Source organism: Drosophila willistoni (assembly GCF_018902025.1).
Source record: "Drosophila willistoni isolate 14030-0811.24 chromosome XR unlocalized genomic scaffold, UCI_dwil_1.1 Seg143, whole genome shotgun sequence".
Classification (NCBI taxonomy): domain Eukaryota; kingdom Metazoa; phylum Arthropoda; class Insecta; order Diptera; family Drosophilidae; genus Drosophila; species Drosophila willistoni.
In genome coordinates, this window is record NW_025814056.1 from 7,760,658 (window position 1) to 7,783,467 (window position 22,810).

Below are 22,810 nucleotides of genomic sequence, written 5' to 3' on the forward strand. Positions count from 1 at the left end.
CGGGTTCGAATCCCAGGCTAGTGTATGAAAGTAGTTTTCGTCTAACAATAAGCCGAAGGCCTTAGTTGCTAATGCTTGTAAATTATAGTTAGGTTGATAGCTTACAACTATATCCTATACTAATAATAATAATAATAAAAGTTTCTTGTATTAAAAAGCTGTCACATAGAACTACGAATTGGAATATTAATCGGTCTGATTGTGAGAAATTGTATCATTACACATTCATTCCACTTTCCAATCCAATCTCTATATATTAATCGACTTGATTGAATGAGGCTTTCAACTGAATTTAATAAATACTGTAATTGATTTGGTGACGTATAAATACTCAAAACGCTGTAAATAAAGGTATCATAATATTCATTCGGTTTTGTGTGCTTAAAGTTTCTACAAGTTCGTTAAAGTAATATTCGACTTTTTACTTACATACATTTCAGAAAGCATAAAAGATATTCGTTTTGGTTTTTTTTTATATATATTTTTTATATTTTTCTTATAAAAAATACTTATATAATTACAAAGATATTTTGAGCTGCTGCTGGTTGGTTTTCTTTTTTGTTGGCTTACAAAATGTTTGTTGTTTTTTTTTGGCGCTTGTTTTGTGAAAATATTTGCAGCAAGAAGTAAATAAAAAAAAAAAATAGGGGGAGAAAACAAATCACTTTCAACAATGGAAATGGTAGAGATTAGAGAGAAGATAGAAAACGGAACAGAAAGAAAAAAGGAAACGGTTTCAGATCATAGATAAAATGTGGTTAACAGAGTAGAGAGAAAAGATGACATAAATTAATAGAAGAAACACGAAAAAAAAAAAATTGTTTGAAGAAATTTAAAATTGAGTATTTTGTTGTAGAAATTTCCGTTTTGTGTGTTGGTTTTTTTGTTCTTTTTGTTTTTGTTTTGTTAGTTTATCAGACTCTCGGTGGAACTACTTAAGAGTTGTTCTCTTGTGTGCGTGTGTTTTTGTGTGTATGTGTGTGTGAGTGTGTTTTTTGTTTTTAAAGAAAAATTTTGTTGGTTTTTATTTTTAAGTAGGAGAAGAATTTGTGTGTTTTATGTTTAGACGGAGAAGCCATCACCAGTGGGATCAAGGATCCAGGGATAGTTATTTGGGCACTCCATGCAGGTGAAGAGACGCAGAGTCTCTCCGGGCAGCTCCCGGGTGGTCAATGGGCAGGCATTTGGCAGCGAGCAATAGGGTTGACCCTTAACATCGCACTTCTCCTTCCACTCTTGGAAATCACGCAGAGAATTCAACTCAGTTGGATTTTGCATCCACTGGATGACCTGCAAATTGGTGACAAAGAACACATCATTGCGTCCCAGCATTTCTTCAATGAATTTGATGAGCTCATCGCGATACTCCTTCTTCGATTTCAACCACGAGGCATGGAAATGCAGACCCAATGGAGCACGGTTGCTATTGTAGTGGCGATTGAAATTGTGACGCAATAGACGTGCGAATTGCTCACCAGAAGCAACGTTAGAGCAAGAGTCCACCATATGGCAACCAGGCAGAGATTCATCAAATGTGGGATCATCACGACGATCCAGCTCATTCATGACCATCTCCCACACGGGATGACTACGTGATGGGCAGTTGTGGGCATTACCATTGCACTTATGGGGCATACGGAAGTACAGAGTATATGGCCAGATGGGCACACGACCCAACGATGCTGTGATCGAAGCATCATACACAAAGAACTGATCGGCCATCATTTCGAATTGCTTGTTGCCACCCACACGCAAGTAAGGAGCACGCATACCGATAATGGAGCCATCTGTAATATTTGCAAAACGCTCGACAATCAAACGAGAGCCAGCCATCTCGGCCAGCCAATCGTCATAGGAGCCGCCAGTCCAATAGTTGGGATCATCCTTGTGGGTCAATGAGAATACAGAGATCTCATGGCCACGACGATGCAAATCCTGGACAGCCGAATAGTTGGTATACTTGTGCGAAACAAAGAATGTACCCTTGATGGAGCAACCATTTGGATTCTGACGTTGTCCATTGAAGATATCCTCATACAAATCAATATTATCAACATTAACAGCACCATTGAACGTGATGGTGATCATTTGTGGCACCTGTTGGGGTTCAATGCCGCCGGGAATGCGAGTACCATCTGCCGAGCAGAAGCAATCGGGCAGAGCACATTGTGTGGGATCACATTCGGGAGCACGATTGGGATCCTCATCGACAGCTAATAAATGGGAAGAAAACAGACAATGCACACAGTCAATCTCTAGAATCATCAGGCTGTTGTTGTTGTCGTTGTACTCACAGCAAGCATTCTCATCAGACTCATCCTTGCAATCGGCTTTGCCATTGCAGAAGAGTTCCTTATCCAGGCACTCACCATCTCCGCATGACAATTTACCCTCAGAACAGATGGGTTCATCTGTTTTCAGAATGGGTTTGACTTTGCGTGGTTCTAAACAAGATAATTATAGAAATGTTTACCAGTATATAGTATAGATAATAATAAAAACGATTAATAGCAACAATTACAATTAAACTTATTTAATAAACATATAAATACGTACAATTGTTAGCTGATACTTAAACAGGCTGGAGGGAGAGGCAAGTTTAGTGGGTTATGCGGGAGGGTGGGTGAAGTGGTTATGTGTTAGCGACAACAAAGAGATGTCTATAAATTTTGAAATGTGAAAATATTTACATAAAATTTTAGGTATAGGAGAAGTGCGGTGCGTTGGACTTGTTGGTTGAGGGGGTTAAGTGCAATTATTGTTAGTCAGCAAACATTTTTCCTTTTCTTTTTTTTCCTCGACGAAATCAAAAGAGATTTTGAGTGGTTCAGGGTTAAAGTGGAAGTTGAATAGTTTTTGTTTTGGGTTAGGTCAACTTTTTCTTTCTACCAAAGTTTCGTATCTAACAAAAAGTTTTTGTTGTGTTTTTTTGTTTTTTTTTTTTTTAATTGCTGTGATAATCTACGACAAGATATATACAAAAAGAGTTGGTGCCCTGGAAACTTGGAAAACTTACTCTCTTTTTCATCGCAATTGGTCACCTTGGCCTTCCAGTCGCAGGTCTGTTTAAGCACATCAAAAGCCAAACCGGAGGGACATTGAATTTCTTTCAAACCCGATTTAGTACATCTAAAAATAGTAAAGTGTGTTTTTTTTTTTTGTTCGATCATAATGATCTTCTTTTTGTTTTTCATTTCAGAGGATGATACTCATTTCTAACATTTTGACTACCTAGAGGAACTTTGGCACTGTGTAAGAGTCTGCTAGGGGGTCGGTTGGGTTGGGTTGGGGTGGGAGGTGTAAAGGGTAGGGGTATATGAAGAGATTTTTGACTTTGTATGCAAATGACTTAAAAGGGTGTTTGTTGTTGTTGGCTTTAATTTTTTGTTTTGTTTTTTTTTTGTTTTAGTGACACACACACACACACAGACACAGATAGAAGACAGATATAGATATAGACAGACAGATAGAACAGATATATATATAATATATTATATATATAATGTGGGTTAGGCATATAAATATATTTAGCTCCATTTTGTTTCGTTTGAATTTCTTTTAAAACATTGTTTTTTGATGGAGCTACAAATTATTGTTGTTTTTAAGTTTGCTTTTAATAATCTTGCTTACTTTCATTGATATCGCAATTCTTGACATTCGATTTCCAATCGCATAATTGACGCAATACATCGAAAGCCAAGCCGCCGGCACAACGGATCGGTGCCAAACGATTGCTACCATTTTCACCGGCACTGTCACATCTTATTGATAAAGGATAGAGAATATATTTGTTTGTGTTTGGTTTTGTTTTTTTTTTTTTTTTTATAGTCAGATCTCTCAACATACATATACACGACAATCGGACAAATGTGATGAGTTTTGAAGTCTTTGTTTCTTTGATTTTCTTTTGCTGATGTTTCTCTTCAGTGAAACTTTATTGTATTTTATTGAACTTACCTGTACACTTCTCGGCAATCGCCCTCGGTGTCTAAACGGAAATACTCATCGGCAGGACGATCCGCACATACTTCTTCAACATCAACACCTTCCAATTTGTCTTGTTGTGCTACAAAAAAAAAAAGAAAGCAATCAAAAATAACAATATAATTAGTTTCCATTCTACAGTTCTAGAGCACTATATAAAGGTGGAGAACAACATTCTGAAAACGTTCTTAAAGACATCTTTTAAAAATTTAACCATATATTGTTTGATGCGATTTTTTTTGATTTTTCTTGCTATTAATTATGATTAAATTTGCATGGCATTTAAATAAAATAGTATTTAGTTAGCTTCCTTATACATATTTATGCATGTGAACATACATACATACATATAGTTTTATGAATTTATAATTACATCATTTTGGAAGCTAAAATGTCATTTAACCAAGTTATTGCTGGTTTTCTTTTTGGTCTGAAGCAAGAGCAAGTTTGAACCGGTTTTCATAGCTTCAACCAAAACAACTCTCGTTTGGAAACGAAAACGAAAGGGCAAATGAAAGCAACAACACGACTCTTGGTCATCATCTCCGCCATCTCACAATCTGTCTATCCGTCTGTCTCTCAAGCTGTCTGTCTGGGCATCACGATCCTACAATCTGCTACTAGTAGTAGTAGTAGTAGTACTACGACTACCACTAATACTACCGCTACCTAATCGTGTAAGGTGTCTGCATTTAAACTGGTTTTCCTTTTATTTTATTTCTTATTTTTTTTTCTTATTGGCTAACTGTTGTTGTAGCAGGCGACGATAGCAACAGATTTGAGTGTGGTTATTAAACCAGTTTCTATGGTTAACATTAAAATTGAATATTGCATAAACCGATACACATACATATGTATGTATGTATATAGGGGAACTGTAAGACCAATGAATATTGTTGGCTTAAAGCCGGATTTTTTGGTCATGCTAATTTTTTGTATCTTTCTTCCTTCTTCTTTAACTTTTAAAAAATAAGATTTTATCTCCGATTACATCCTCCTATCACAATTTTTTTCTTTTCTTTTCTTTTATTTTCTTTCATTTTGCTCATGTCAATATATATTGCATCATCAATCAATAATCGGAACGATCGATCGATATTTTGATTGCATGCCGCTAATGATTTACGACAATTGAAACTTGTTGACTTTTCCTTTTTCACTTTGACTTTTATTTCATATAATTTTTCAAGTTTATTTGCCTTGTTTCATTATGGTTTTTAGTCGTTTTGTTTGGTCTTCTCCTACGGCTTCTGTTTTTTTCTTTTTTTTTTTTTTTTTTGCAACCTTGCAAAACTCAAACTCAAGTTTTGCTGCAAAGGTCACAACAATGGCTTAAGCTCTAACTCTTTTGTGGTTATATATACATATATATATATATATATAAGTATAACCGACTATATGTACATATATGTATATATATGTACATAGATATCTATATTTAAAAATTTGTTACTCACCTATAGCACTCGAGAGCATTAAAATGCTTAAAATTGCCCACCAATGCGCCATCTTTACAGGCGCCTAAGGAAAATGGGAAAAAAAACGAAAAAAAAAATTGGAAAAAAAATTATTAATAATTTTGGAAATTAACACGAAAATCACTTTCGATGAAAAAAAACTTTACTTTTTTTTTGGTTGTTGTGGCTTCTTTTAATTTTTAAATGCAAGTATATATTCAAGTTGATGGTGGGTGCGGGTGGAAAAGAGAGAGGGGCGGCTTCTTCTTCTTAGTTGAGTGTAACTGATGGTAACAGCCACTCTTCCTATATAGACAGCCACGCTTACACTAGGTGTTGGCCACTGGCAACGAGTTCTATTTATTAAGCCGAGGTGGTGAGCTGAGGTGAGTTTTGGTTGCATACTCAACACGGCAGAGCCGATGACAGTTTGGAAAAAAAGCTTTTAACCAAAACGGGGCAAAACGGTGTGTGGAACGTATTGAATAAATGCCAGAAGGCTGTCTGTCCATCTGTATGTGTGTATGTCTGCATGTGTGTGTGGTAGGCTCTCTCGCTCTTTCTCTCTTGGAGTGTGAAGAAAGGTTAATTAGCATTTTGCAGGTGGGGTTACCTTACCTTTTGTCTCTGAATGGTGCATGCATGTGGGTGATATTTGCTGCTGGCTGCTGCACCCAACGAACCTCAATCTATGTAAATATCAACCAACTCTATGTATGATGTTTTTTAGGTGGAGTTTAGTTTAGTCATAAATCACATACGCAAGTCTCTTTTTTTTGTCCCCCCATCCATCCATACATCTATCCATCAATCAATCTTCTTTTTTTTTTGACTGACCCTGAATTTGTTTTTCGTATTTTGTGTATGATTCAACGGCCTCCTCCGTCCACCAGACCCCCCCGAGAAGAAAGAAAAAAACAAAAATTATCTTTTGCTCTCTCTGGAAATCTCGATTTCGTAACTGTTTTTATTTCTTTTTGATTTCTTGGTTTTCGGTTTTTTGGTTTTTGAGCTTGTGTGTACGTTTCTTTTCATTTATTGTCTAGTTACCTTTTTATTTTCACCCGAACATGTAAGGAATTGTCAATTAGGCAATCCCACACTCATTTCATGCATATCAATTCGTATAATTGTGAATTCCACTCACAAGCACACAACGGCCAATTCTTGTTAACGTGGCTAAAACATATAAAAAGGTTATTAAACCGCATGCTGCTGTTGCTGCTGCTGCTGCTGCTTGGCATCTCCTCCTCCAACTCCTTTGTAGCTTTGTTGCTTCTTTTCTCGAACTCTTCTTTCTGTGAGTCACATTGTTTAAATTTAACATCAACTCCTTTTGCCTTCAACTTGATGATGTTATGTAAAGCAGCGGAGGGCTAACTACCTGGCCTGGTTTGGCCTGGTCTGTCTTGGCCCGGCATGGCCTGGCCTGGCCTGGCTTGGTTTGGCTTGGCTTGGCCTGGCCTGTTATTCAATCAGCAAGTTAAGAGTGAAAAATAAATATCAAAAAGCAAAAAAAAAAACACAAAAGACAAAATTAAATAAAACGGTGCATGTTTGCGGATATGAAATCAATGTTGTTGTTATTTTGTTTTTTATTCGTTGTTGTTGTTGCCGTCGTCTTTGTGAAAATTACCATGACTTTTGCTCAAGCTCCTCCTCACAGGAAACTGTCAATATTTGCTTGTGAAATTGAGTTGAGAGGGATAAGCAAAAAGACAAAAGTACTTAGGATCACTAATGATCTTATCAGATCTTCAAGGGTTAATCAACCCAAATACGAAAATATTTCAGGCATTTGCAAAAGACCTTAAAGCAATTCATTAAAAATTATTTCAATCATGGAGTGGATCAGTTTTAGTTAGTTTAATTTACTTATTGACGATTCATCAGAATATATATGTATGAGTACCCTAGGTCAGCCAATTTGCAAAATGGAGACAAAATCGTTCGATGAATATTGACTATACAGAAGCTTTTCCAATACCTTTAGAAAACTAAGTAACCATGAGACATGAGCATATGTGATTTTTATAAGGCATAGGCAAATCTAAAGGGGAGGAATAAGGGAAATTTGCTCCCAAAAGTATGCAATAAGTTGTTCAAGAATCCGCTTTTTGAAATATATAAAGTTTATATTATAAACATATTTTGAAATACTCTGTGGATAAAAAAAAATCCCCAAAACTAACATTTTACTAGGCTTTCTAAAAATTATGAATTTGTTGCAAATAATAAAATACTTTCCCTACCTATTGCATACTTTAAGGCGCGAATTCACAGTTCTAAATCCTTATGGATATGCTGAGATTTATAAACAGGAAACTATGTATGTATTTGAACTAACTTTCGCCGAATCGTTTTCCATTGAAATGAATAATGAGCTTCATTTGTATACTAAGTAAGTACTTATAATACAAGTAGTTGAGTTGAATATACAAGATACTTAAGTAGAACGCAAGTCTAATGACTTTAAACTAGAGATCAGCTGAGCTCTTAATTTGATTTTGATTTCATTTGAACAAATGTCACCTGATCCCTTATGGAGTCGATAACTAAACTTCTTTAAGCATCGAAATTTCGGATATTGTCTTTGGATGTGGAAAAGGATATGCTATAGGCATATCTCAAGGGATAAATGAGTCAAATTTTCCAACATGTAGCATGTAGATATTGTTTATTGTAAGTGTTTTGAATTGCAATCCACAAAAGTTCGAGAACATTGATTTTAATTTGCATAAACATGCTATACATATACACCTATGTATATACAAATATATATGTATGTACATATGTAGATTGTTAGTGTATGAATTAAACAATTGTTCATTTCTGCAAGTGGCTAGCCTCTAGTCAATTAAATAAGTTGATTCGCGTCTGATCTAGAAGGAATATGTCTATGCTATGCTATTGCAATTTGTTGTACCAAGTACGAGTATTTCGAGTTATTTCCTGAACTTGAAAACAAGTTTCTTAACGACAAGCGACAAGAACATAAAAAAAACGATATATACTATATATGCACGTAAAGTCAATTCTATGTATATAGCTGATTGATTTGTGGATTTCTAATTTGTGAGTGTTGGCGAATTCTTGGAATTGCAACAAATTACAATTAAATTATTTAATTGCCATGGCATTGCCTGGCAATAAGAGTTGCCCGAAGAAGCTGCAAAAAAAAAAAATATTCAGCACAGAAGAGAAAAAAAACAGCAAAGTTAAGACAACTCAACAGAAAGAAGAAAAAAAAAAGTTGTTTACCTTCTTTTTTGTTTTAAAAACTAAAGTTACAATTAATTTTGTGATATAATACACCACCAGCAGATTATTATTATTACCTACTCTTTTTTCTTTTCTTTTCTTTTTTTTAGAGTTTTTTGTCTCTTGAAATTAATTTTTTAATCATTTGTTAAACTGGTTTTTCAATTAGAGTGAAAATGTTGGTGATGTTGTTGGTTGTTGTTGGTGATGGTGATGATTGGGTCGCATCGTGGCCAGATGAGAAGAGTGAAAACCTTTTTTAAATTTTTTTTTTTTTTTTTAACGGATTTACATAATTTTGGTTTGCCCTCGTTCGATCCCAATCGATGCCTGATCGATACGATACGATACGTTGAGATGTGATGCGTTGCGATTTGAATTTTGTAAATGTGTGTATTAACCTATTAATTTCATTTGATTTTTCAATACCCTATTTACCTGTCATTACAGGGTATATACATTTTTAGAAATTTCTTAGTTGAAATTGCATTAACTTTAATTCGCAAATGAAAATGTCAATTTTTATTCAGAAAATTAGTCAAATGTTTGTTACAAGCAACTTTTTCGATTCCAAAAACTATATACCTTTACTATATATACTTATTCTTGATCAGCATCCGAAGCCAAATCGTTATAGCCATATCCTTCTGTGCGTCACGCACTTAATTAGGAAGCTACTGAATGAAACTTGCCAGTTAAGTTTTTTACTTCCCAATATAGAATAAGTTTGACAATTTGTCGGCTTTGAAGACTATAACATATAGCTGCCATAAAATCCAGCGATCGTAAAGTCTACTTTATTAAGAAATATTTTACAATCAGTAGAACTATGGTAAAGACCTTTTAAAGTAAGAAATTTCTCAAGAAATCGAAAATTCTTATAAAATATTTGGAAAATTAAACTTATTTAAGGAAATGTTCTAAAGAAATCAACTATTTAAAAAGGGAAGGTACTAAAAGAGTATAAAAACTTCGGCTTAGCCAAAGTTAGCCTTTTTATTGTTCTAAAAACATAAAGTTTTTATCAAATTTTATTGGAATTTAGAAACGTAACTAGATTTAAACAAAAAATTGAAGCAAACAACACAACGACATCGACTGAAATATTAATTTTAAATTCATAAGAGTAAAATTTATCAATTTATATAGCAAAATCTCTGTCCGTTAAGCAATTGAGCACTATAGGCGTGCAATTGGCTAACTTTGCCGCTTTCAGTTATTAAATCTAGAAAAATCTTTCTTTGGAAACCTTTGCCATATTTCTTCGTATTAAGTGTATTTAATTTGATTGCAAACGAAAGCCTATTACATCGATTTTAGTGATTTTAATATTCTACTTCACCATCTTAGATCAATAGATATATGCCGTTTGGGTAAAATGTAGCGGAGGTCCTGGATTGTAAAATTGTATACATCTTGCTAATAATTGACGACATTTTTACTAAACTTCCGTCTGTTCTATATGACAAATATGTTTTTACAGCAAGAATAAGTTCAGGAAATAGTTGGCAGTCATTAATTCAAATTTAGCAGTTTTTCTACTAGTTTATTTCTTACTTTCTAAACAAACAGTTGATAATTCAAATTCGAGTTATGGCATATGTGTGTTCTAGAGAATGTAATGATCTCATTTCCTAAGTTTATGTGATGGCGCTCAAATATATAGTAGAGTGTAGAAATTGCGTGAAGCTTAGTTAACATAATTTTTTTTTTTTTTGGTTTGTTGGACTAAAATGTTTGACAAAGGTCGTTGCCAAAACTTAAACAAGTTAGCCAAGATAAAATTGGCACAAATTTTGATTTTTTTTTTCGTTGATTATTCTGTCCTAGACACGCCCTTTTCTTTGCTGTCTGTGATTAGTGTGAATTCGTTTTGGGGCGTGGGCATTTACAAAGTCCTTCGATCATTTAAGATTATTTACCTGTATGCAAAATGTTTGAACTGAATGTATGTGTGTGTGTGTGTGCGAGTGTGTGTGTGTGATGTGTGTGTGCGTGATGTGTGTTTGCAAAGAGAAAACTGTACGAAACAAAACGGTATTGTTAATGAAGGAAATGTGTATGGAATTAAAGCTGAAGATGAGCCTGTAAACTGTAAACTGTAAAAAAAGAAATGCATAACCATAAAAAAAAGAAAGAAGAAAAATAAAAAATTTAAAAAATAAACGAAACGAAAAAATTGAGAAAAAAACAACAACAACAGAAAGAGACTTGGGTTGCATAAGTCTTGGGTATTATTGTCGTTGTTGTTGTTGTTGGTGTTGCTGTTGGTGTTGCTCTTCCTCTTCGATCTCTTTAATTTATGGCAAGCGAAGAGCATTCGAAGGCCTGCAGCAAATAACGGACTTTCTTTTTAGTCTTTATCTTCATGCAATATTTAACTTTGACTTTCAATTTTTCAATTTCCATTTGAAAAACTCATCAACTCATCTCCACTCTCTATGATCTTTCAACGCTTTGATCCATAATTATACACACAAAAAATTCAATGTCTGCATGTGTGTGTGTGTATAACTTTTCAACCATTTAGTTTTCTTGATGATCTTCACACGTCTTACACTCACACACATACACTCTCACATATAGTCTATATAGATAGCTATTCACCATCTGGGTCCAGTTGGCAACCAGCATTATGTCAACCATATTCATATATTGACGTCAATGATGTGATATATCCAAGAGCTGGGGGGGGGAGGGAAGCATATTGACATTTTGTGGGGCAAGGGGGCAATCGGCCTTTCAATCTTACAATCAAGAACAAGGAAGCAGATTCGAGAAGTATGTCTAGTATGGCCAGTGTCTAGTCAACTGGCACAGTGGTATGACATGTATTGCTAATCAAAGGAAAGTAAAAGTGATAAAGTTTTGGAAACTTTGCCATTATATATCAACAATTGTCATCATATATTTATTTCCAACTAATTATTAGACTTACAAAACCAATTTGAAAATAGAAAAACAAAAGTTTTCTCACTGAAAAATCAAAATATATATATTATACAATACTTTCATGAATAGATCTAGAAAATTTATTCACAGAGGATCCGATCAAAGAATCCTTGTTGAGAATTTATCGAAATTGCCCTTAAAGAATTACTAGTTGAGGGTATAAGAGATGAAAAGAGTTACAAATTATTTAAATTATTGACATTTTGAGGTGTGTTCACGACCGCCCGGATCCGTCTATGATTACTTTTCATAGTAGAAGGCACTTAAACATATTATATTTATATATTTTTCTAATTTAGTAATTTATTAACTAACACTAAATATGGCAAGATCATAAGAAACAAGATCATCAAAACATTAATAAAACCATAAACATATACAAATTAGTGATAATTTTTTATAACTTGGCACCACTGTGCGTGAATGGATTACTTTTTTGGTCTGTGTATTGGGTTCCGTTCCACATGTCTCCTTAGCCTTATGTGTGTGCAATTTATGCAAATCGCCCACTTTGCAACTAGTTCACTTACCTCGGCAAAAAAGTAAAAGTTTGCTCAAGTTACACACACACAGTCAGACACACACACACACACACAGACAGACAGGTGAGACGGGGAGAGAGATAGAGATACTTTAAATCTCGAGCCTAGCTAACTTGTTTTTTGGGCCACTTTTGCAGCAGCCTCGGTCCGAGAGTCCGAAGCCCGCTTACCTTGATGGGTGATAAAACTTATTTATGCATCGAACTCGTAAAGCAACAAATATCAGCAAAAAGAAGAAGCAGAAGACAAATGTATATATATATAAACCTACAAATAATATATACCTACATATATACATACATATATATGAGTATGATATTTGGTTTAAACAAATTTCTTGTGTATTTATTTGTACAGGCAAATTTGTAAGCCACATAAATATCTCTTCATAGATATATGTATATATATTTTGTTTGGTATTTCCCAAAAGGAAGGCGAAAAAAAGAGATTTGCAATTTGCTTAAAATAATTAATTAGCAACTCTTTTTTTTTGTCGATTTTGTTTTGATTTCGAAAGAGGAACAGGTTTTAAATTGTGTGTGTGTGCAGGGAGAATGAGATGGAATGGCATGGCCGGGGGAAGGGGTGGGGATATTTCATCATCACCATCCTCACCTTATGATGATGATGATAATGATGATCAACTTAATCATCTGCTTCTTGCATTGATTTGTGCGCATATAAATTAGCAAATCATCAAGTGATTTTATTATTTCACATTTTTTTTCCCCCCCTTCTTCGTTTTCTTTGTTGTCTTCTCTAGTGTTTTGTTTTTTTTTTTTGCTAATATATCTAATTCTAGATCGACGGAGTCAATTGGTATTAGGCACAAAACCTGTCTCCCTAAACATACATAAAACAAATGCAAATTCAAATTTCAACTGAAAACGAAAACGCGTTTTGTTATTCAAATTTGAATGCTTCCCCCCCACCACTGCCAAAAAAAAAAGAAACTGGTTAGTAAGTCAGTGGGTAGCCATATATCTAAATATATGCATAATCCAATATGAAAAGACAAAATTGGGTTGCTAGCTAGAAAAAAAAAATATATATATGCATATCTGAAAAGAAATTAATTGTAAATATACAAATTATGACAAATTTTAAGTGCCGCTTTTTGGAAATTTTGGTTTTTTGTTTTTTGTTGTTTTTTTTTTTTCTTTTTATTATTTTTTAAAACATTTTTGTTTTCATTTAAATATATTGTACAAATACAAATTAACGTAAAACTACAAAAAAAATGATAATAGAAGACACTGAAATCGTGTGCTTGCAGTTTCCTTTTTTTATATTTTAACTTTCCTTCGGTTTTTTTTTGTTTTCATTTTGATTATGTTTATTTTGTTGTTTGATTTTGAGTTTTTTGTTCATTCATTTTCTTAACGTTTTTTGTTTTATGTTTTTGTTTTTTTTGTTTGAGGTTGAGAAATAATTTTGTTATTTGATGCAGCGATTCCAAGATTATCGCTGCTCGCTCAAAAAAAAAAGTCAGTCAAAATTTATGTGGGAAAATTTTGTGGTGTTTGTATGTGTGCGTGCGTGTGTGTGTGTGTATTTGTTTGTTGTGTGTGTGTGTGTGTAATAAGAGTGTGTGTTGAGTGTGGGGGGAAAGTGTATAAGAAGAAGGAGAAGAAGCAGTTAGATTGGTGGTGTTTTTTATTTTGTTGTTTTTTGTTTTGTCTTATTTTGTTGTTGTTTTATTTTTGGGAAGCGCTCTCTCCCAATCTGACTTAGAAGAAACCATCGCCTGTGGGATCATTCACCCAGGGATAATTATTGGGGCATCTCACACAGGTCTGCAAGTTGATAGTCTCCCCGGGAACCTCCTTGGAGGTCAATTTGCAGGTATTTGGCACCCAGCAAGCTGGTTTACCCTCAACAACACACTTCTCCCTCCATGGCTCAAAGTTCTTGACCTCACTGATGGTGCGTGGATTTTGCATCCATTGTATGACCTGAGTCATTGTCACAAAGTAGACATCATTATGATTGGCCAAAATCTCATCGATCCAATAGAGGAAGGCATCAAGGAATTCAGGATTGTTCTTCAACCAAGCTGCATGGAAGTACAGACCCAATGGGGCACGATTCTGATCGTAATGACGATCGAAATTATGATTCAAGAAGTTATAGAACTGATCACCAGTCAAGATATTCGAGCATGAATCAACCATAGCGCAACCAGGCAGATATTCATCATTTGCCGGATCCTCACGACGATCCAATTCATTCATAACCATCTCCCACACAGCATGGGAACGTGTGGGGCAGCTCTGCAGATTGCCGTGGCAACGATGTGGCATACGGAAGTACATGGTATATGGCCACAATGGTGGATTCGATAATGGGGCCGTTATTGTCGAGTCATAAAGGAAAGCCTGCTCTTCCATCATGGTGAATTGATTGTTGCCACCCACCCGCAAATATGGGGCACGTACACCCACAACCGAGTTATCAGTGATATTGGCGAACTTCTCAGTTATTATCCTCATGCCGGCCATTTCTTTGGCCCAATCATCAACGGTGGCATTCGACCAGAAACGTTCCTCATCATTATGGGTTATCGAGTGGACAGCGATCTCGTGACCCTTACGGGCCGTCTCCTGTACAGCCGAATAGTTGGTATACTTATGGGAAATGAAATATGTGGCCTTAATGTCACAGCCATTGGGATTTTTGCGTCCCTTGAACATCTCCTTGTACAGCTCGATGTTGTTATTGTTGATGGCATCATCGAAAGTGATGGTTATCATCATGGGCACATCCTTGGCTGGCAAATCTCCGGGAATCGATGTGCCATCCTCTGAGCAGAAACAATCGGGCAAAACGCAAACAGTTGGATCACAGGGTGGTGCACGGTTTGGATCGTTGTCGATGTCTGTAATAAGAACACAGAAAAAAAACAAAAAAAAAAAAAATGTACACACATTACCAACAAATATTTTTTTTTAAACACTTAAACAATGGTTTTCTTCTTTCAATTTATATTCTGTTTGCATTCAATTGAACTGTTGGCTAGTAAGTTCAATCAACCTTTTCCCCATTCCCCTCTATTATATTTTCAACAATTAGCCAACTATTTAAGAGAAGGTCATTGAACCTCTTGCTTTTTGTTTTTGATTTTGTTGTGGTTGTTGTGTCTCTGTATCTGCCTGTGGAAAAGCAATCAAGTGGTAAGGTGGAAAAACCATCAGAAAACCAAGAAAAACAGAAGAAAAATAAAAAAACGCAAAGTGAATGGAAAATGTCTACACTACCACCAATCATTATTATTTTTAAACATTGTTTTGTCTTTTGTTTTGTTTTTCTTATGGTTTGCCTTTTTCACAAGTGTTGTTAATCAAGCGAAAAGGTTTTCAAAATGCAGTCAACGTATTTGTAGTTAGTAAGAGTTGGTCATAATGGTCATCCACACCCACGTGTTGGCCATTTGGTACGCTCGTTTATCGGCCATATGCAAATTTGTTCATGATTTGTAAGCCTTGCACTTGTCCGTCTAACTCTATTGAACTATCCCAAAACTGTCAATCAATTGCGAAAGTTTTTTTTTTTCAGACTGTCATTTGCAATTTTTTTTGCTTGTTGCGTTCGCATATATATTTTTTTGTGGCCATAAAGTGAAATGCCAAGCCGGCGTTTTGACGCCTTTTTTTTGTATTTTGGTTTTTGTTGACCTTTTTGATGTCGCTTGGCTTGGCTTGACTTGACTTGACTGGGCTCTTGCCGTTGCCTTTCCTTTTTCATCTTCTTCTTTTTTTTCCTCCTTTGCCATTTGCCAATAATAATCATTATCATCATCATCATGATGACTTAAAGCCAGGTGTTATATCATCTTGAACCGGTTTGTCTTATTCCCTGGTATTTATTGACGACTTTCTGGCGACTTTTTTTTTTTTTTGGTTTGGTTTTTTTTTTATTTTCTGTTTTGCTGTTGCTGGAAAGGGCTTTACTTTTGGTTTGTTATTTTGGCCTGTTTGGCTTTTATTGCCTGGTTTATTGTCGGGGTGGAATTATAGGTATTTCTTTTGAAGGTAAAATGCCGGATTATGTGTTGTTCACAGTGCAGAAGATGAAAGGATGAGATAATTGTTGCACATTTTCGTTTTGTGACTGGCATACTCAAGTGTATAATCTGATTCAATTCAGTTCATGAAATTCGTAAATACAAGTAAAGTGTATATACATATTATATATATCAATTCCTGTTAATATTTTCTGTCTATTTGGATACCCCTTATAAAGGGTATTATTATAATTCATCAGGGCTCGTCTTTCTGTTTCTATGCAAAAGTTTGAACTTATAAAAAAAACTTTTAGATTGCTTTATGGATGAGAGAGATTGTAAAATTTTCTATAAATCTAAAATATGTAAAGTAAGCAATATTTGAAAAGTTACCCTAGTTATATGACTTCCATAGTATTTGAGGCATTGAAAGTGAATTTAAGAATATTTAAAATTTGATTTCCAACATTTATTTCTTTAATGTCAATTTTTATTTGATTATTGTTGGAAATTTATTTCTAATTGTGATTAATGAATATTTCAGAAAAATTTCCTTAAACAAAAAGTGAATCATTGCCATCTTCAGATTGATAAAAATGTTTTTCTCTTAAGAAATCCCTGGTTGAATAAGAAAGAACTAAAGAGAAACGTTGAGGTCTGCTTTAAAAAGGTATTGATAATACTAATCTTAAGTACTAGAACTTTGGCAACTCTCTATTGCATTTGGTGCCCCAAATTTCAAACATATGACAACTCTGGAAAGCATACCAAATTAAAGCTGGAGCCAAATTTCCAATCAAATGACAACCCTAGAAAGCATACATTAGTGTGAATCCATTAGATAGGACCCCAATTTGTAAGTATTTATCAACCCTAGAGAGCATATTGCATTTCGTTTAAGCTTTTTTTCAAGTTGAAATTAAATCATTTACCGTTATATGTGCGGAAATATATAAATGCATATAGATTAAACATTTTGGCCTTAATAAGAAATACAACCAAAGAAACTATCCATTATTTCAGTGGGGCCCATAAATGTTGCGAAATTTGTGCAATTTGCTAGCCTAAAGGGGTATTTTTTGTCTGTTTTTGTTTTCCTGAAACAAAAAAAATTCAAAATATACAAGCAAACTAAACTATAATGTTTTGATGTATGACTTGTTAAACACTTTGGCCAAATTGCTTGGCATTTAATAATGATAATGCCAACACAAATTATTCTTCCTTATTATGGCCATATAAATGCTGGCCAGTTAAGTTAAGGTAAACTTCATTGCTAGATTATTCAATTGCATGTGTGTGTGTGTTGTGTTTTTTATACCCAAGTTAATGCTTCGTTGAGCATTTCGAAAAGTTAGTTACCGCTGCTGGCTAATAAAGTGTAAATGAATTGCAAGTGATTGCAATCTTTGAGTTTTGTATGTATGTACATATGTAGGTAGAACTGAGTCAGGCCTAAACCCAAGCCCATCTTTAAACGGATACGCAAAGCGAAAAGCCAGCCGATGGCCATTTGAATTTTATGGCATTTAATTGGCTTATTAAGACCTCATTTATATGGAAGAAGGAGAGTTCACATTCAATTCTTATGTGTATGTGTTTTGTCTCTTGGAAAATGTTTCAAAAAAAAAGAGAGACTTGAGATGTTCACATTGTTTGTGATTATTATTATTATAATAAATTAGTTGCGGTTTTTACGCTAAGCCTTTTTTTTCTTTTTGCAATTGCTAAAAATACAACAGCAGCAGCAGCAACAACAACAACATTTGTGTATACATTTGAACTTTTTTTTTTTTAAGCTGCTTATGTAAGACTAATTTACACATGAATCGAACGAATGAGCCAAAACCCACCTATGGAGAGGCATTTTATTTTTTTTCTTTCGTTTTTGTTGGTTGTTTTTTGCTTTGATTTTATTTTATTTCTATTAAGTCCAAGGTTAAATTCGAACTTAACTGTTGCCATATGTCTGTTAATTAATGTTTTATTTAATATATTATATACATATATGTATATATATAGATAAATGGATTGCATATGTGAATGATGAAAACATTCAAGCGCCAAGTTGTTCATTTTCGGCAAAAAAAAAAGGTGTCGTCTGACATTTTGTGTATACATTTCACACTTGACATTTACTATAGATCAACAAATGCCGATCGAATGAATGATCTCCTGCTGGCTGCCCGCCCCCGCCTTACCCACAAACGACCTACCACTTGATAGAAGGCTCTCCTAAGGGCTAGTTAACGATATCAATCAATGCAATGCAATGACAGAGAGACATACATTCGGCAAGATGCATGTAGGCGGCTTCCTTATCCACCTACCCCACCTGGCCAGACACTTTAATGAAGGGAGAAACACTTGTAAATACCGTCAACCGGTTTTAAGGTGCGACTCTAGTGATTTAAAAATAACAACAACAACAACAAAAAAAAAAAATTGGAATAACGGAAAGAAATTGTCGTTTGCCATAAGCTTAGCCAGTCACTTGAAGAATTACATTGTTTCTTTGTCTTATGTTGTTGGATTTTATTTTTGTGTTTCTTTTTTTTTTCAATTTCAGTTTTGGAGCTAAGCCCAGCTGAGTGTTATGTAGAGTATGTTGTAATAATATTGGTCTTTGGAAAGCCAATCCCTATATAATGCCTGTCGGCTTACTTCTATAGTATATTTATTTATGGGGTAATGCTGAATCATTGCGAATCATTGTTGTCAAATGTCAAAGAGAAGCAGAAAAAAAAAGAAACAATCACACACAACACTTTGAGAGCTTGGGCCAGCTGTGGTCTGATCATAAGATGTATCTCTATAATTGTAAGACACACACACACACACACACACACAGAGTCATAGACACATACATATGTGTGCATTAACATATTCCGCCACTTGTCAGCACAATTTGTTGCTCATGTTTTTCTACTTTAATATGCTTACTTTTAATCTCGTCTCTTTCCTTTGTAATTTCAAGTATCTAGTAACAAAAACTATAAAAACAGCAAAATTTATGCTTTCAAAAATGATTTTTTCAATTGAAAATATCAATTAAATCGTTTATATGGTCATATGACCAGGTGAAAAGTTGAAAAAAGACAAAAATATTTATATCCTCCACTTGATTATAAGTTTTTGCAAAGGGAAATTATTTTGGAATTACCCAATTTATATCTATTTATTTTCAATCTTTTCAATAATCTATTATTTATTATGAAAATAATTTTCTTAAGTTTTTGTAATTTTTAAATATTCATGTTCAAAAAAGATATCCCGCTTACTTTAAAGAGTTTTCCCTTCATGATTGCATTCAAATTAAAGTTATTCAAGATAAACTAAACAATTGACATACAATGGCCTGAAACTAGTGACCTTTTGATGGCTTTTAAAAATGAACTAACATATTCCAACTTGTTTTTGCTCGATTTGAAGATTTAGATTTATGGATTGTTTTTTTGAGTACTCACCACAAGTGTTTTCATCGGAACCATCTGAGCAATCCTTTTCGCCATTGCAGAAAAGACCACGCTCAATGCAGTTGCCATCACCGCAGGCCAAGAAGCCATCTTGACACAATGGTTCGTCTGTATGGAGCAAAGGCTTGACACGTCGCTCCTTATTCTTCGATTTGCAGTTCTTCACCGACTCTTTCCAATCGCAAGTTTGTTTCTCAATATCGAAATACAAACCGGCAGGACAACGAATAGCTTGCAAACCCTACAAAATACACAAACAAATTGTATTGAAGCAACAAGTTAGTTAATTCAATTAAATCATTTGCATTTGTTATGGATGGGATGATGAAGGGGGAATAAAAGTGGGTTAGTAAAAGTTAAACTCACCGATGAGGTACATTGGATAACATCACGACAGTTGTCCCCTTCGCCGGCAACCAAACGGAACCATTCACCGGCATCCTTGTCCTTGCAGAGTTCCTTTTCAAAAGACTCTTCCTTTTTGGCCTCTTCGGTGGTGGCTTGACGCTTGAAACGTAACAAATCTTCAGCTTGGACTGTAAAAATCAAATATAAATGATAGGATATAAAATGAGAAAAACCGGAAGAAATACATTTCGTTTTGTCTTGTCCAAAATGTGGGTTGGCACTTGGCACTTCCTGTTACAAAAACATAGATATTTTCATATATATATATGTATATAGTAGACACATGGGGGGATATGGCTAGCTGGCTGACTGACTGGATGATGGTGTTGTACTTAAAGACATGGGCATGGCATGTGGCTTGAACTGGTTGCTACGAAACATTCATCTAAACAAGTTTCCATATTATGAAATTTTTTTTTCTCTTTTTTTTTTTTTTTTGTGAAGTCAAAGATATATGGATAGGAGGGAGAAGGAAGGGAGGCGGAGTAAAGAGAACTGTAAAACAAGTTATAACTTTGACATTTTGCAGTTGGCAACACAGAAGATATAGCTATATATGCATATAGAAAGATTTGCATAATCATATATGTACATATACATATGTATATAGATATGGATATATGTATGCTATTTGTCGTCTTGATCGATGGCCTGTTATTGTTGTCCCTTGCAAAACTCAAACAAATCATATAGACAAATGAAGCATAGCCCCAGAGAAAATGAAAGTTGTTTTTTTGCCAGAGAGCCAACCTGTTGTCCTTTTCCTCAATATCTTTTTTCGTTTTCTTAGCCAGCACTCATTACTGCTACTACTGCATCATCAAGGTTACTTTAGACAGCATGCGAAAATAAAATTGCGTTTTTCCTACTGTTGCCCACAACAACAACAACAACAACATCTTTTACCAAGGCCAATATCGACTTCCGTCAGTCAGTGCACTGCAGTGCAATTACGACAAAAAAAAATTGTCTTATCTTGCTTAATTTTTGGTTTTTTTTTTTCTTAATTCAGTTTCAATTTGTAAATTTTTCTTTACTTTTAATTTGAACTTACCTCCATTTAAAGCCGCCACAGCCACAATGGCAAAAACTATAAAAAGTTTTGCCATTTTGCTTTGGTGCAAAAACAACAAGCAAAAAAAAAAACCAAAAAAAGATTTCGAGTGTTTCTGAGTTTTCGATTTTTCCTTCTGTTTAAATAATTTTTTTTGGTTGTCTTGAAAACAATTTATTTCTTTGGATATTTGGAGTGTGATGTTCACTTTTATTTGTCACTTGTTGTGTGCGTTGTCTGTGGAGTTTTGTCCTTCCGATCGGTATCAAAGCTCCATTTACACTGTTTGCTAAGATCTCGCGCACAATTTCTCGAGCCCCGGTCTCCAAAACGCCAAAGCCCAAGACGAAGTCAAATTTGCTTCTTTTATTACACAGAGTCAAGTCAGTCGCGTCTGCAGTATGTGCGAGTGTGGTGAGTTTGAGTCGTGCAAGCTTTATTCACAGTTTTCAAAACAATCAAAAAAGAAACAGAAAACAAATCCACACACACAAAACTGGGCCAATACGTTCCACACTCACACGCAAACACACACACACAGACACACAGAGACACACACGTTGAAGCTTCCGTTTCGAGCCGCACTTTCAATTTGAATTTCAGCTCTGTTGTTGGTAAGTTGATGGCTGCTACCCCGAAAATGTCGAGAGAAGTCTTACACATTTGGGCTTAAGGCTTTTATATGAAAAATATTGCTTGGAAAATCATCCAATATATACACACCCCACCCTCCCATATACATATAGAGAGGGGTAAGAGAGAGAGAAAGATAGTGTAAGGTTGAGCCGAGCTCGAACCTGTTGTGGATTGCAAGTGCATGTAAATGCAAATGAGAAATTCTTGGATTGTCTTGGCATGACACGACTTGCCTCGACTTGAAATCGATAGATTTCATTAGTAGTAGTACCTAGTGGCAAATTCCAGAAGGTCTTCGTCTGCCTAACCCTCGAAGGCGGCGGCAACTTCTCCAATGCAGACAGACAGACAGACAGTAAAGCCCACGCTTCAAATTAACAATCAAATTCATATCTATGCATCTTTTAAATTAAATTTGATGCAAACATTTTTTATATAGTCAAATACATACATATGTATATATGATCGGACAGTCCAAACTCCCACGCAAATCCCACAAAGGTGTCACTCCGCATTTCAGTCTCTTAATACCTGCTTTTAAGTTTAAACAATTGAAATACTTACACAAACCAATCCTGAAACTCAATCCGTCCCCAAAACTTCTTTAAAACGTGAGAACGCTTAGCCAATCAAATCTCAAAGAAATGAAAATAGGATGACTCTTAAATTAACTTATAAGATTATCTTATAAATAATAATCTAGACATTTTTGTACTTTCTTTTTGTTTTTTAAAACAAATCACTTGAATGAATATTAAACATAAATTTCATTTTTGTTTCTATTCTTCCAAATTATTTATGTATGTTAACGATATTTTGTAGCTAACTCTTAACAGACATTCTTTGCTAATTGTTTTTTTATTGAAAATAGAGCGCACTCTCCTTATTGTTTGTAAAAGTACAGTTAAACGTCGTTAATAAACTTCTTGTGCTGTTCTTTATTGATATGTCCATTACATTATTAGTTTACACCAAAAGTGAATCTCAATGATGGATATACGTTTATATATCTTAGGCACTTTTTTCCATACATTAGG

General features: G+C 34.6%; 2 protein-coding genes across 3 annotated transcripts; both read right to left on the reverse strand.

Annotated features, from left to right (window-relative positions):
• Positions 1-465: 465 nt before the first annotated feature.
• LOC6645410 (chitin deacetylase 1) lies at positions 466-5,501 on the reverse strand. Of its 2 annotated transcripts, none has more exons than XM_015177817.3 (5): positions 5,442-5,501; positions 3,958-4,066; positions 3,017-3,129; positions 2,295-2,444; positions 466-2,213 (listed from the first exon to the last, which is right to left on the reverse strand). In XM_015177817.3, the coding sequence occupies exons 1-5, from the start codon at positions 5,491-5,493 to the stop codon at positions 1,063-1,065; spliced, it is 1,575 nt and encodes a 524-aa protein (XP_015033303.1). In that variant the 5' UTR covers positions 5,494-5,501; the 3' UTR covers positions 466-1,062. The 2 variants fall into 2 exon arrangements, with proteins under 2 accessions (XP_015033303.1, XP_002068243.2); XM_002068207.4 differs by lacking the exon at positions 3,017-3,129 and adding an exon at positions 3,631-3,761.
• Positions 5,502-13,340: 7,839 nt separating this feature from the next.
• On the reverse strand, positions 13,341-21,481 carry LOC6645411 (chitin deacetylase 1). Its single transcript, XM_002068208.4, has 4 exons — positions 21,138-21,481; positions 20,042-20,211; positions 19,667-19,916; positions 13,341-15,074 (listed from the first exon to the last, which is right to left on the reverse strand). Exons 1-4 carry the CDS (start codon positions 21,190-21,192, stop codon positions 13,927-13,929), a joined length of 1,623 nt encoding a protein of 540 aa, XP_002068244.1. The 5' UTR covers positions 21,193-21,481; the 3' UTR covers positions 13,341-13,926.
• Between the last annotated feature and the right edge of the window lie 1,329 nt (positions 21,482-22,810).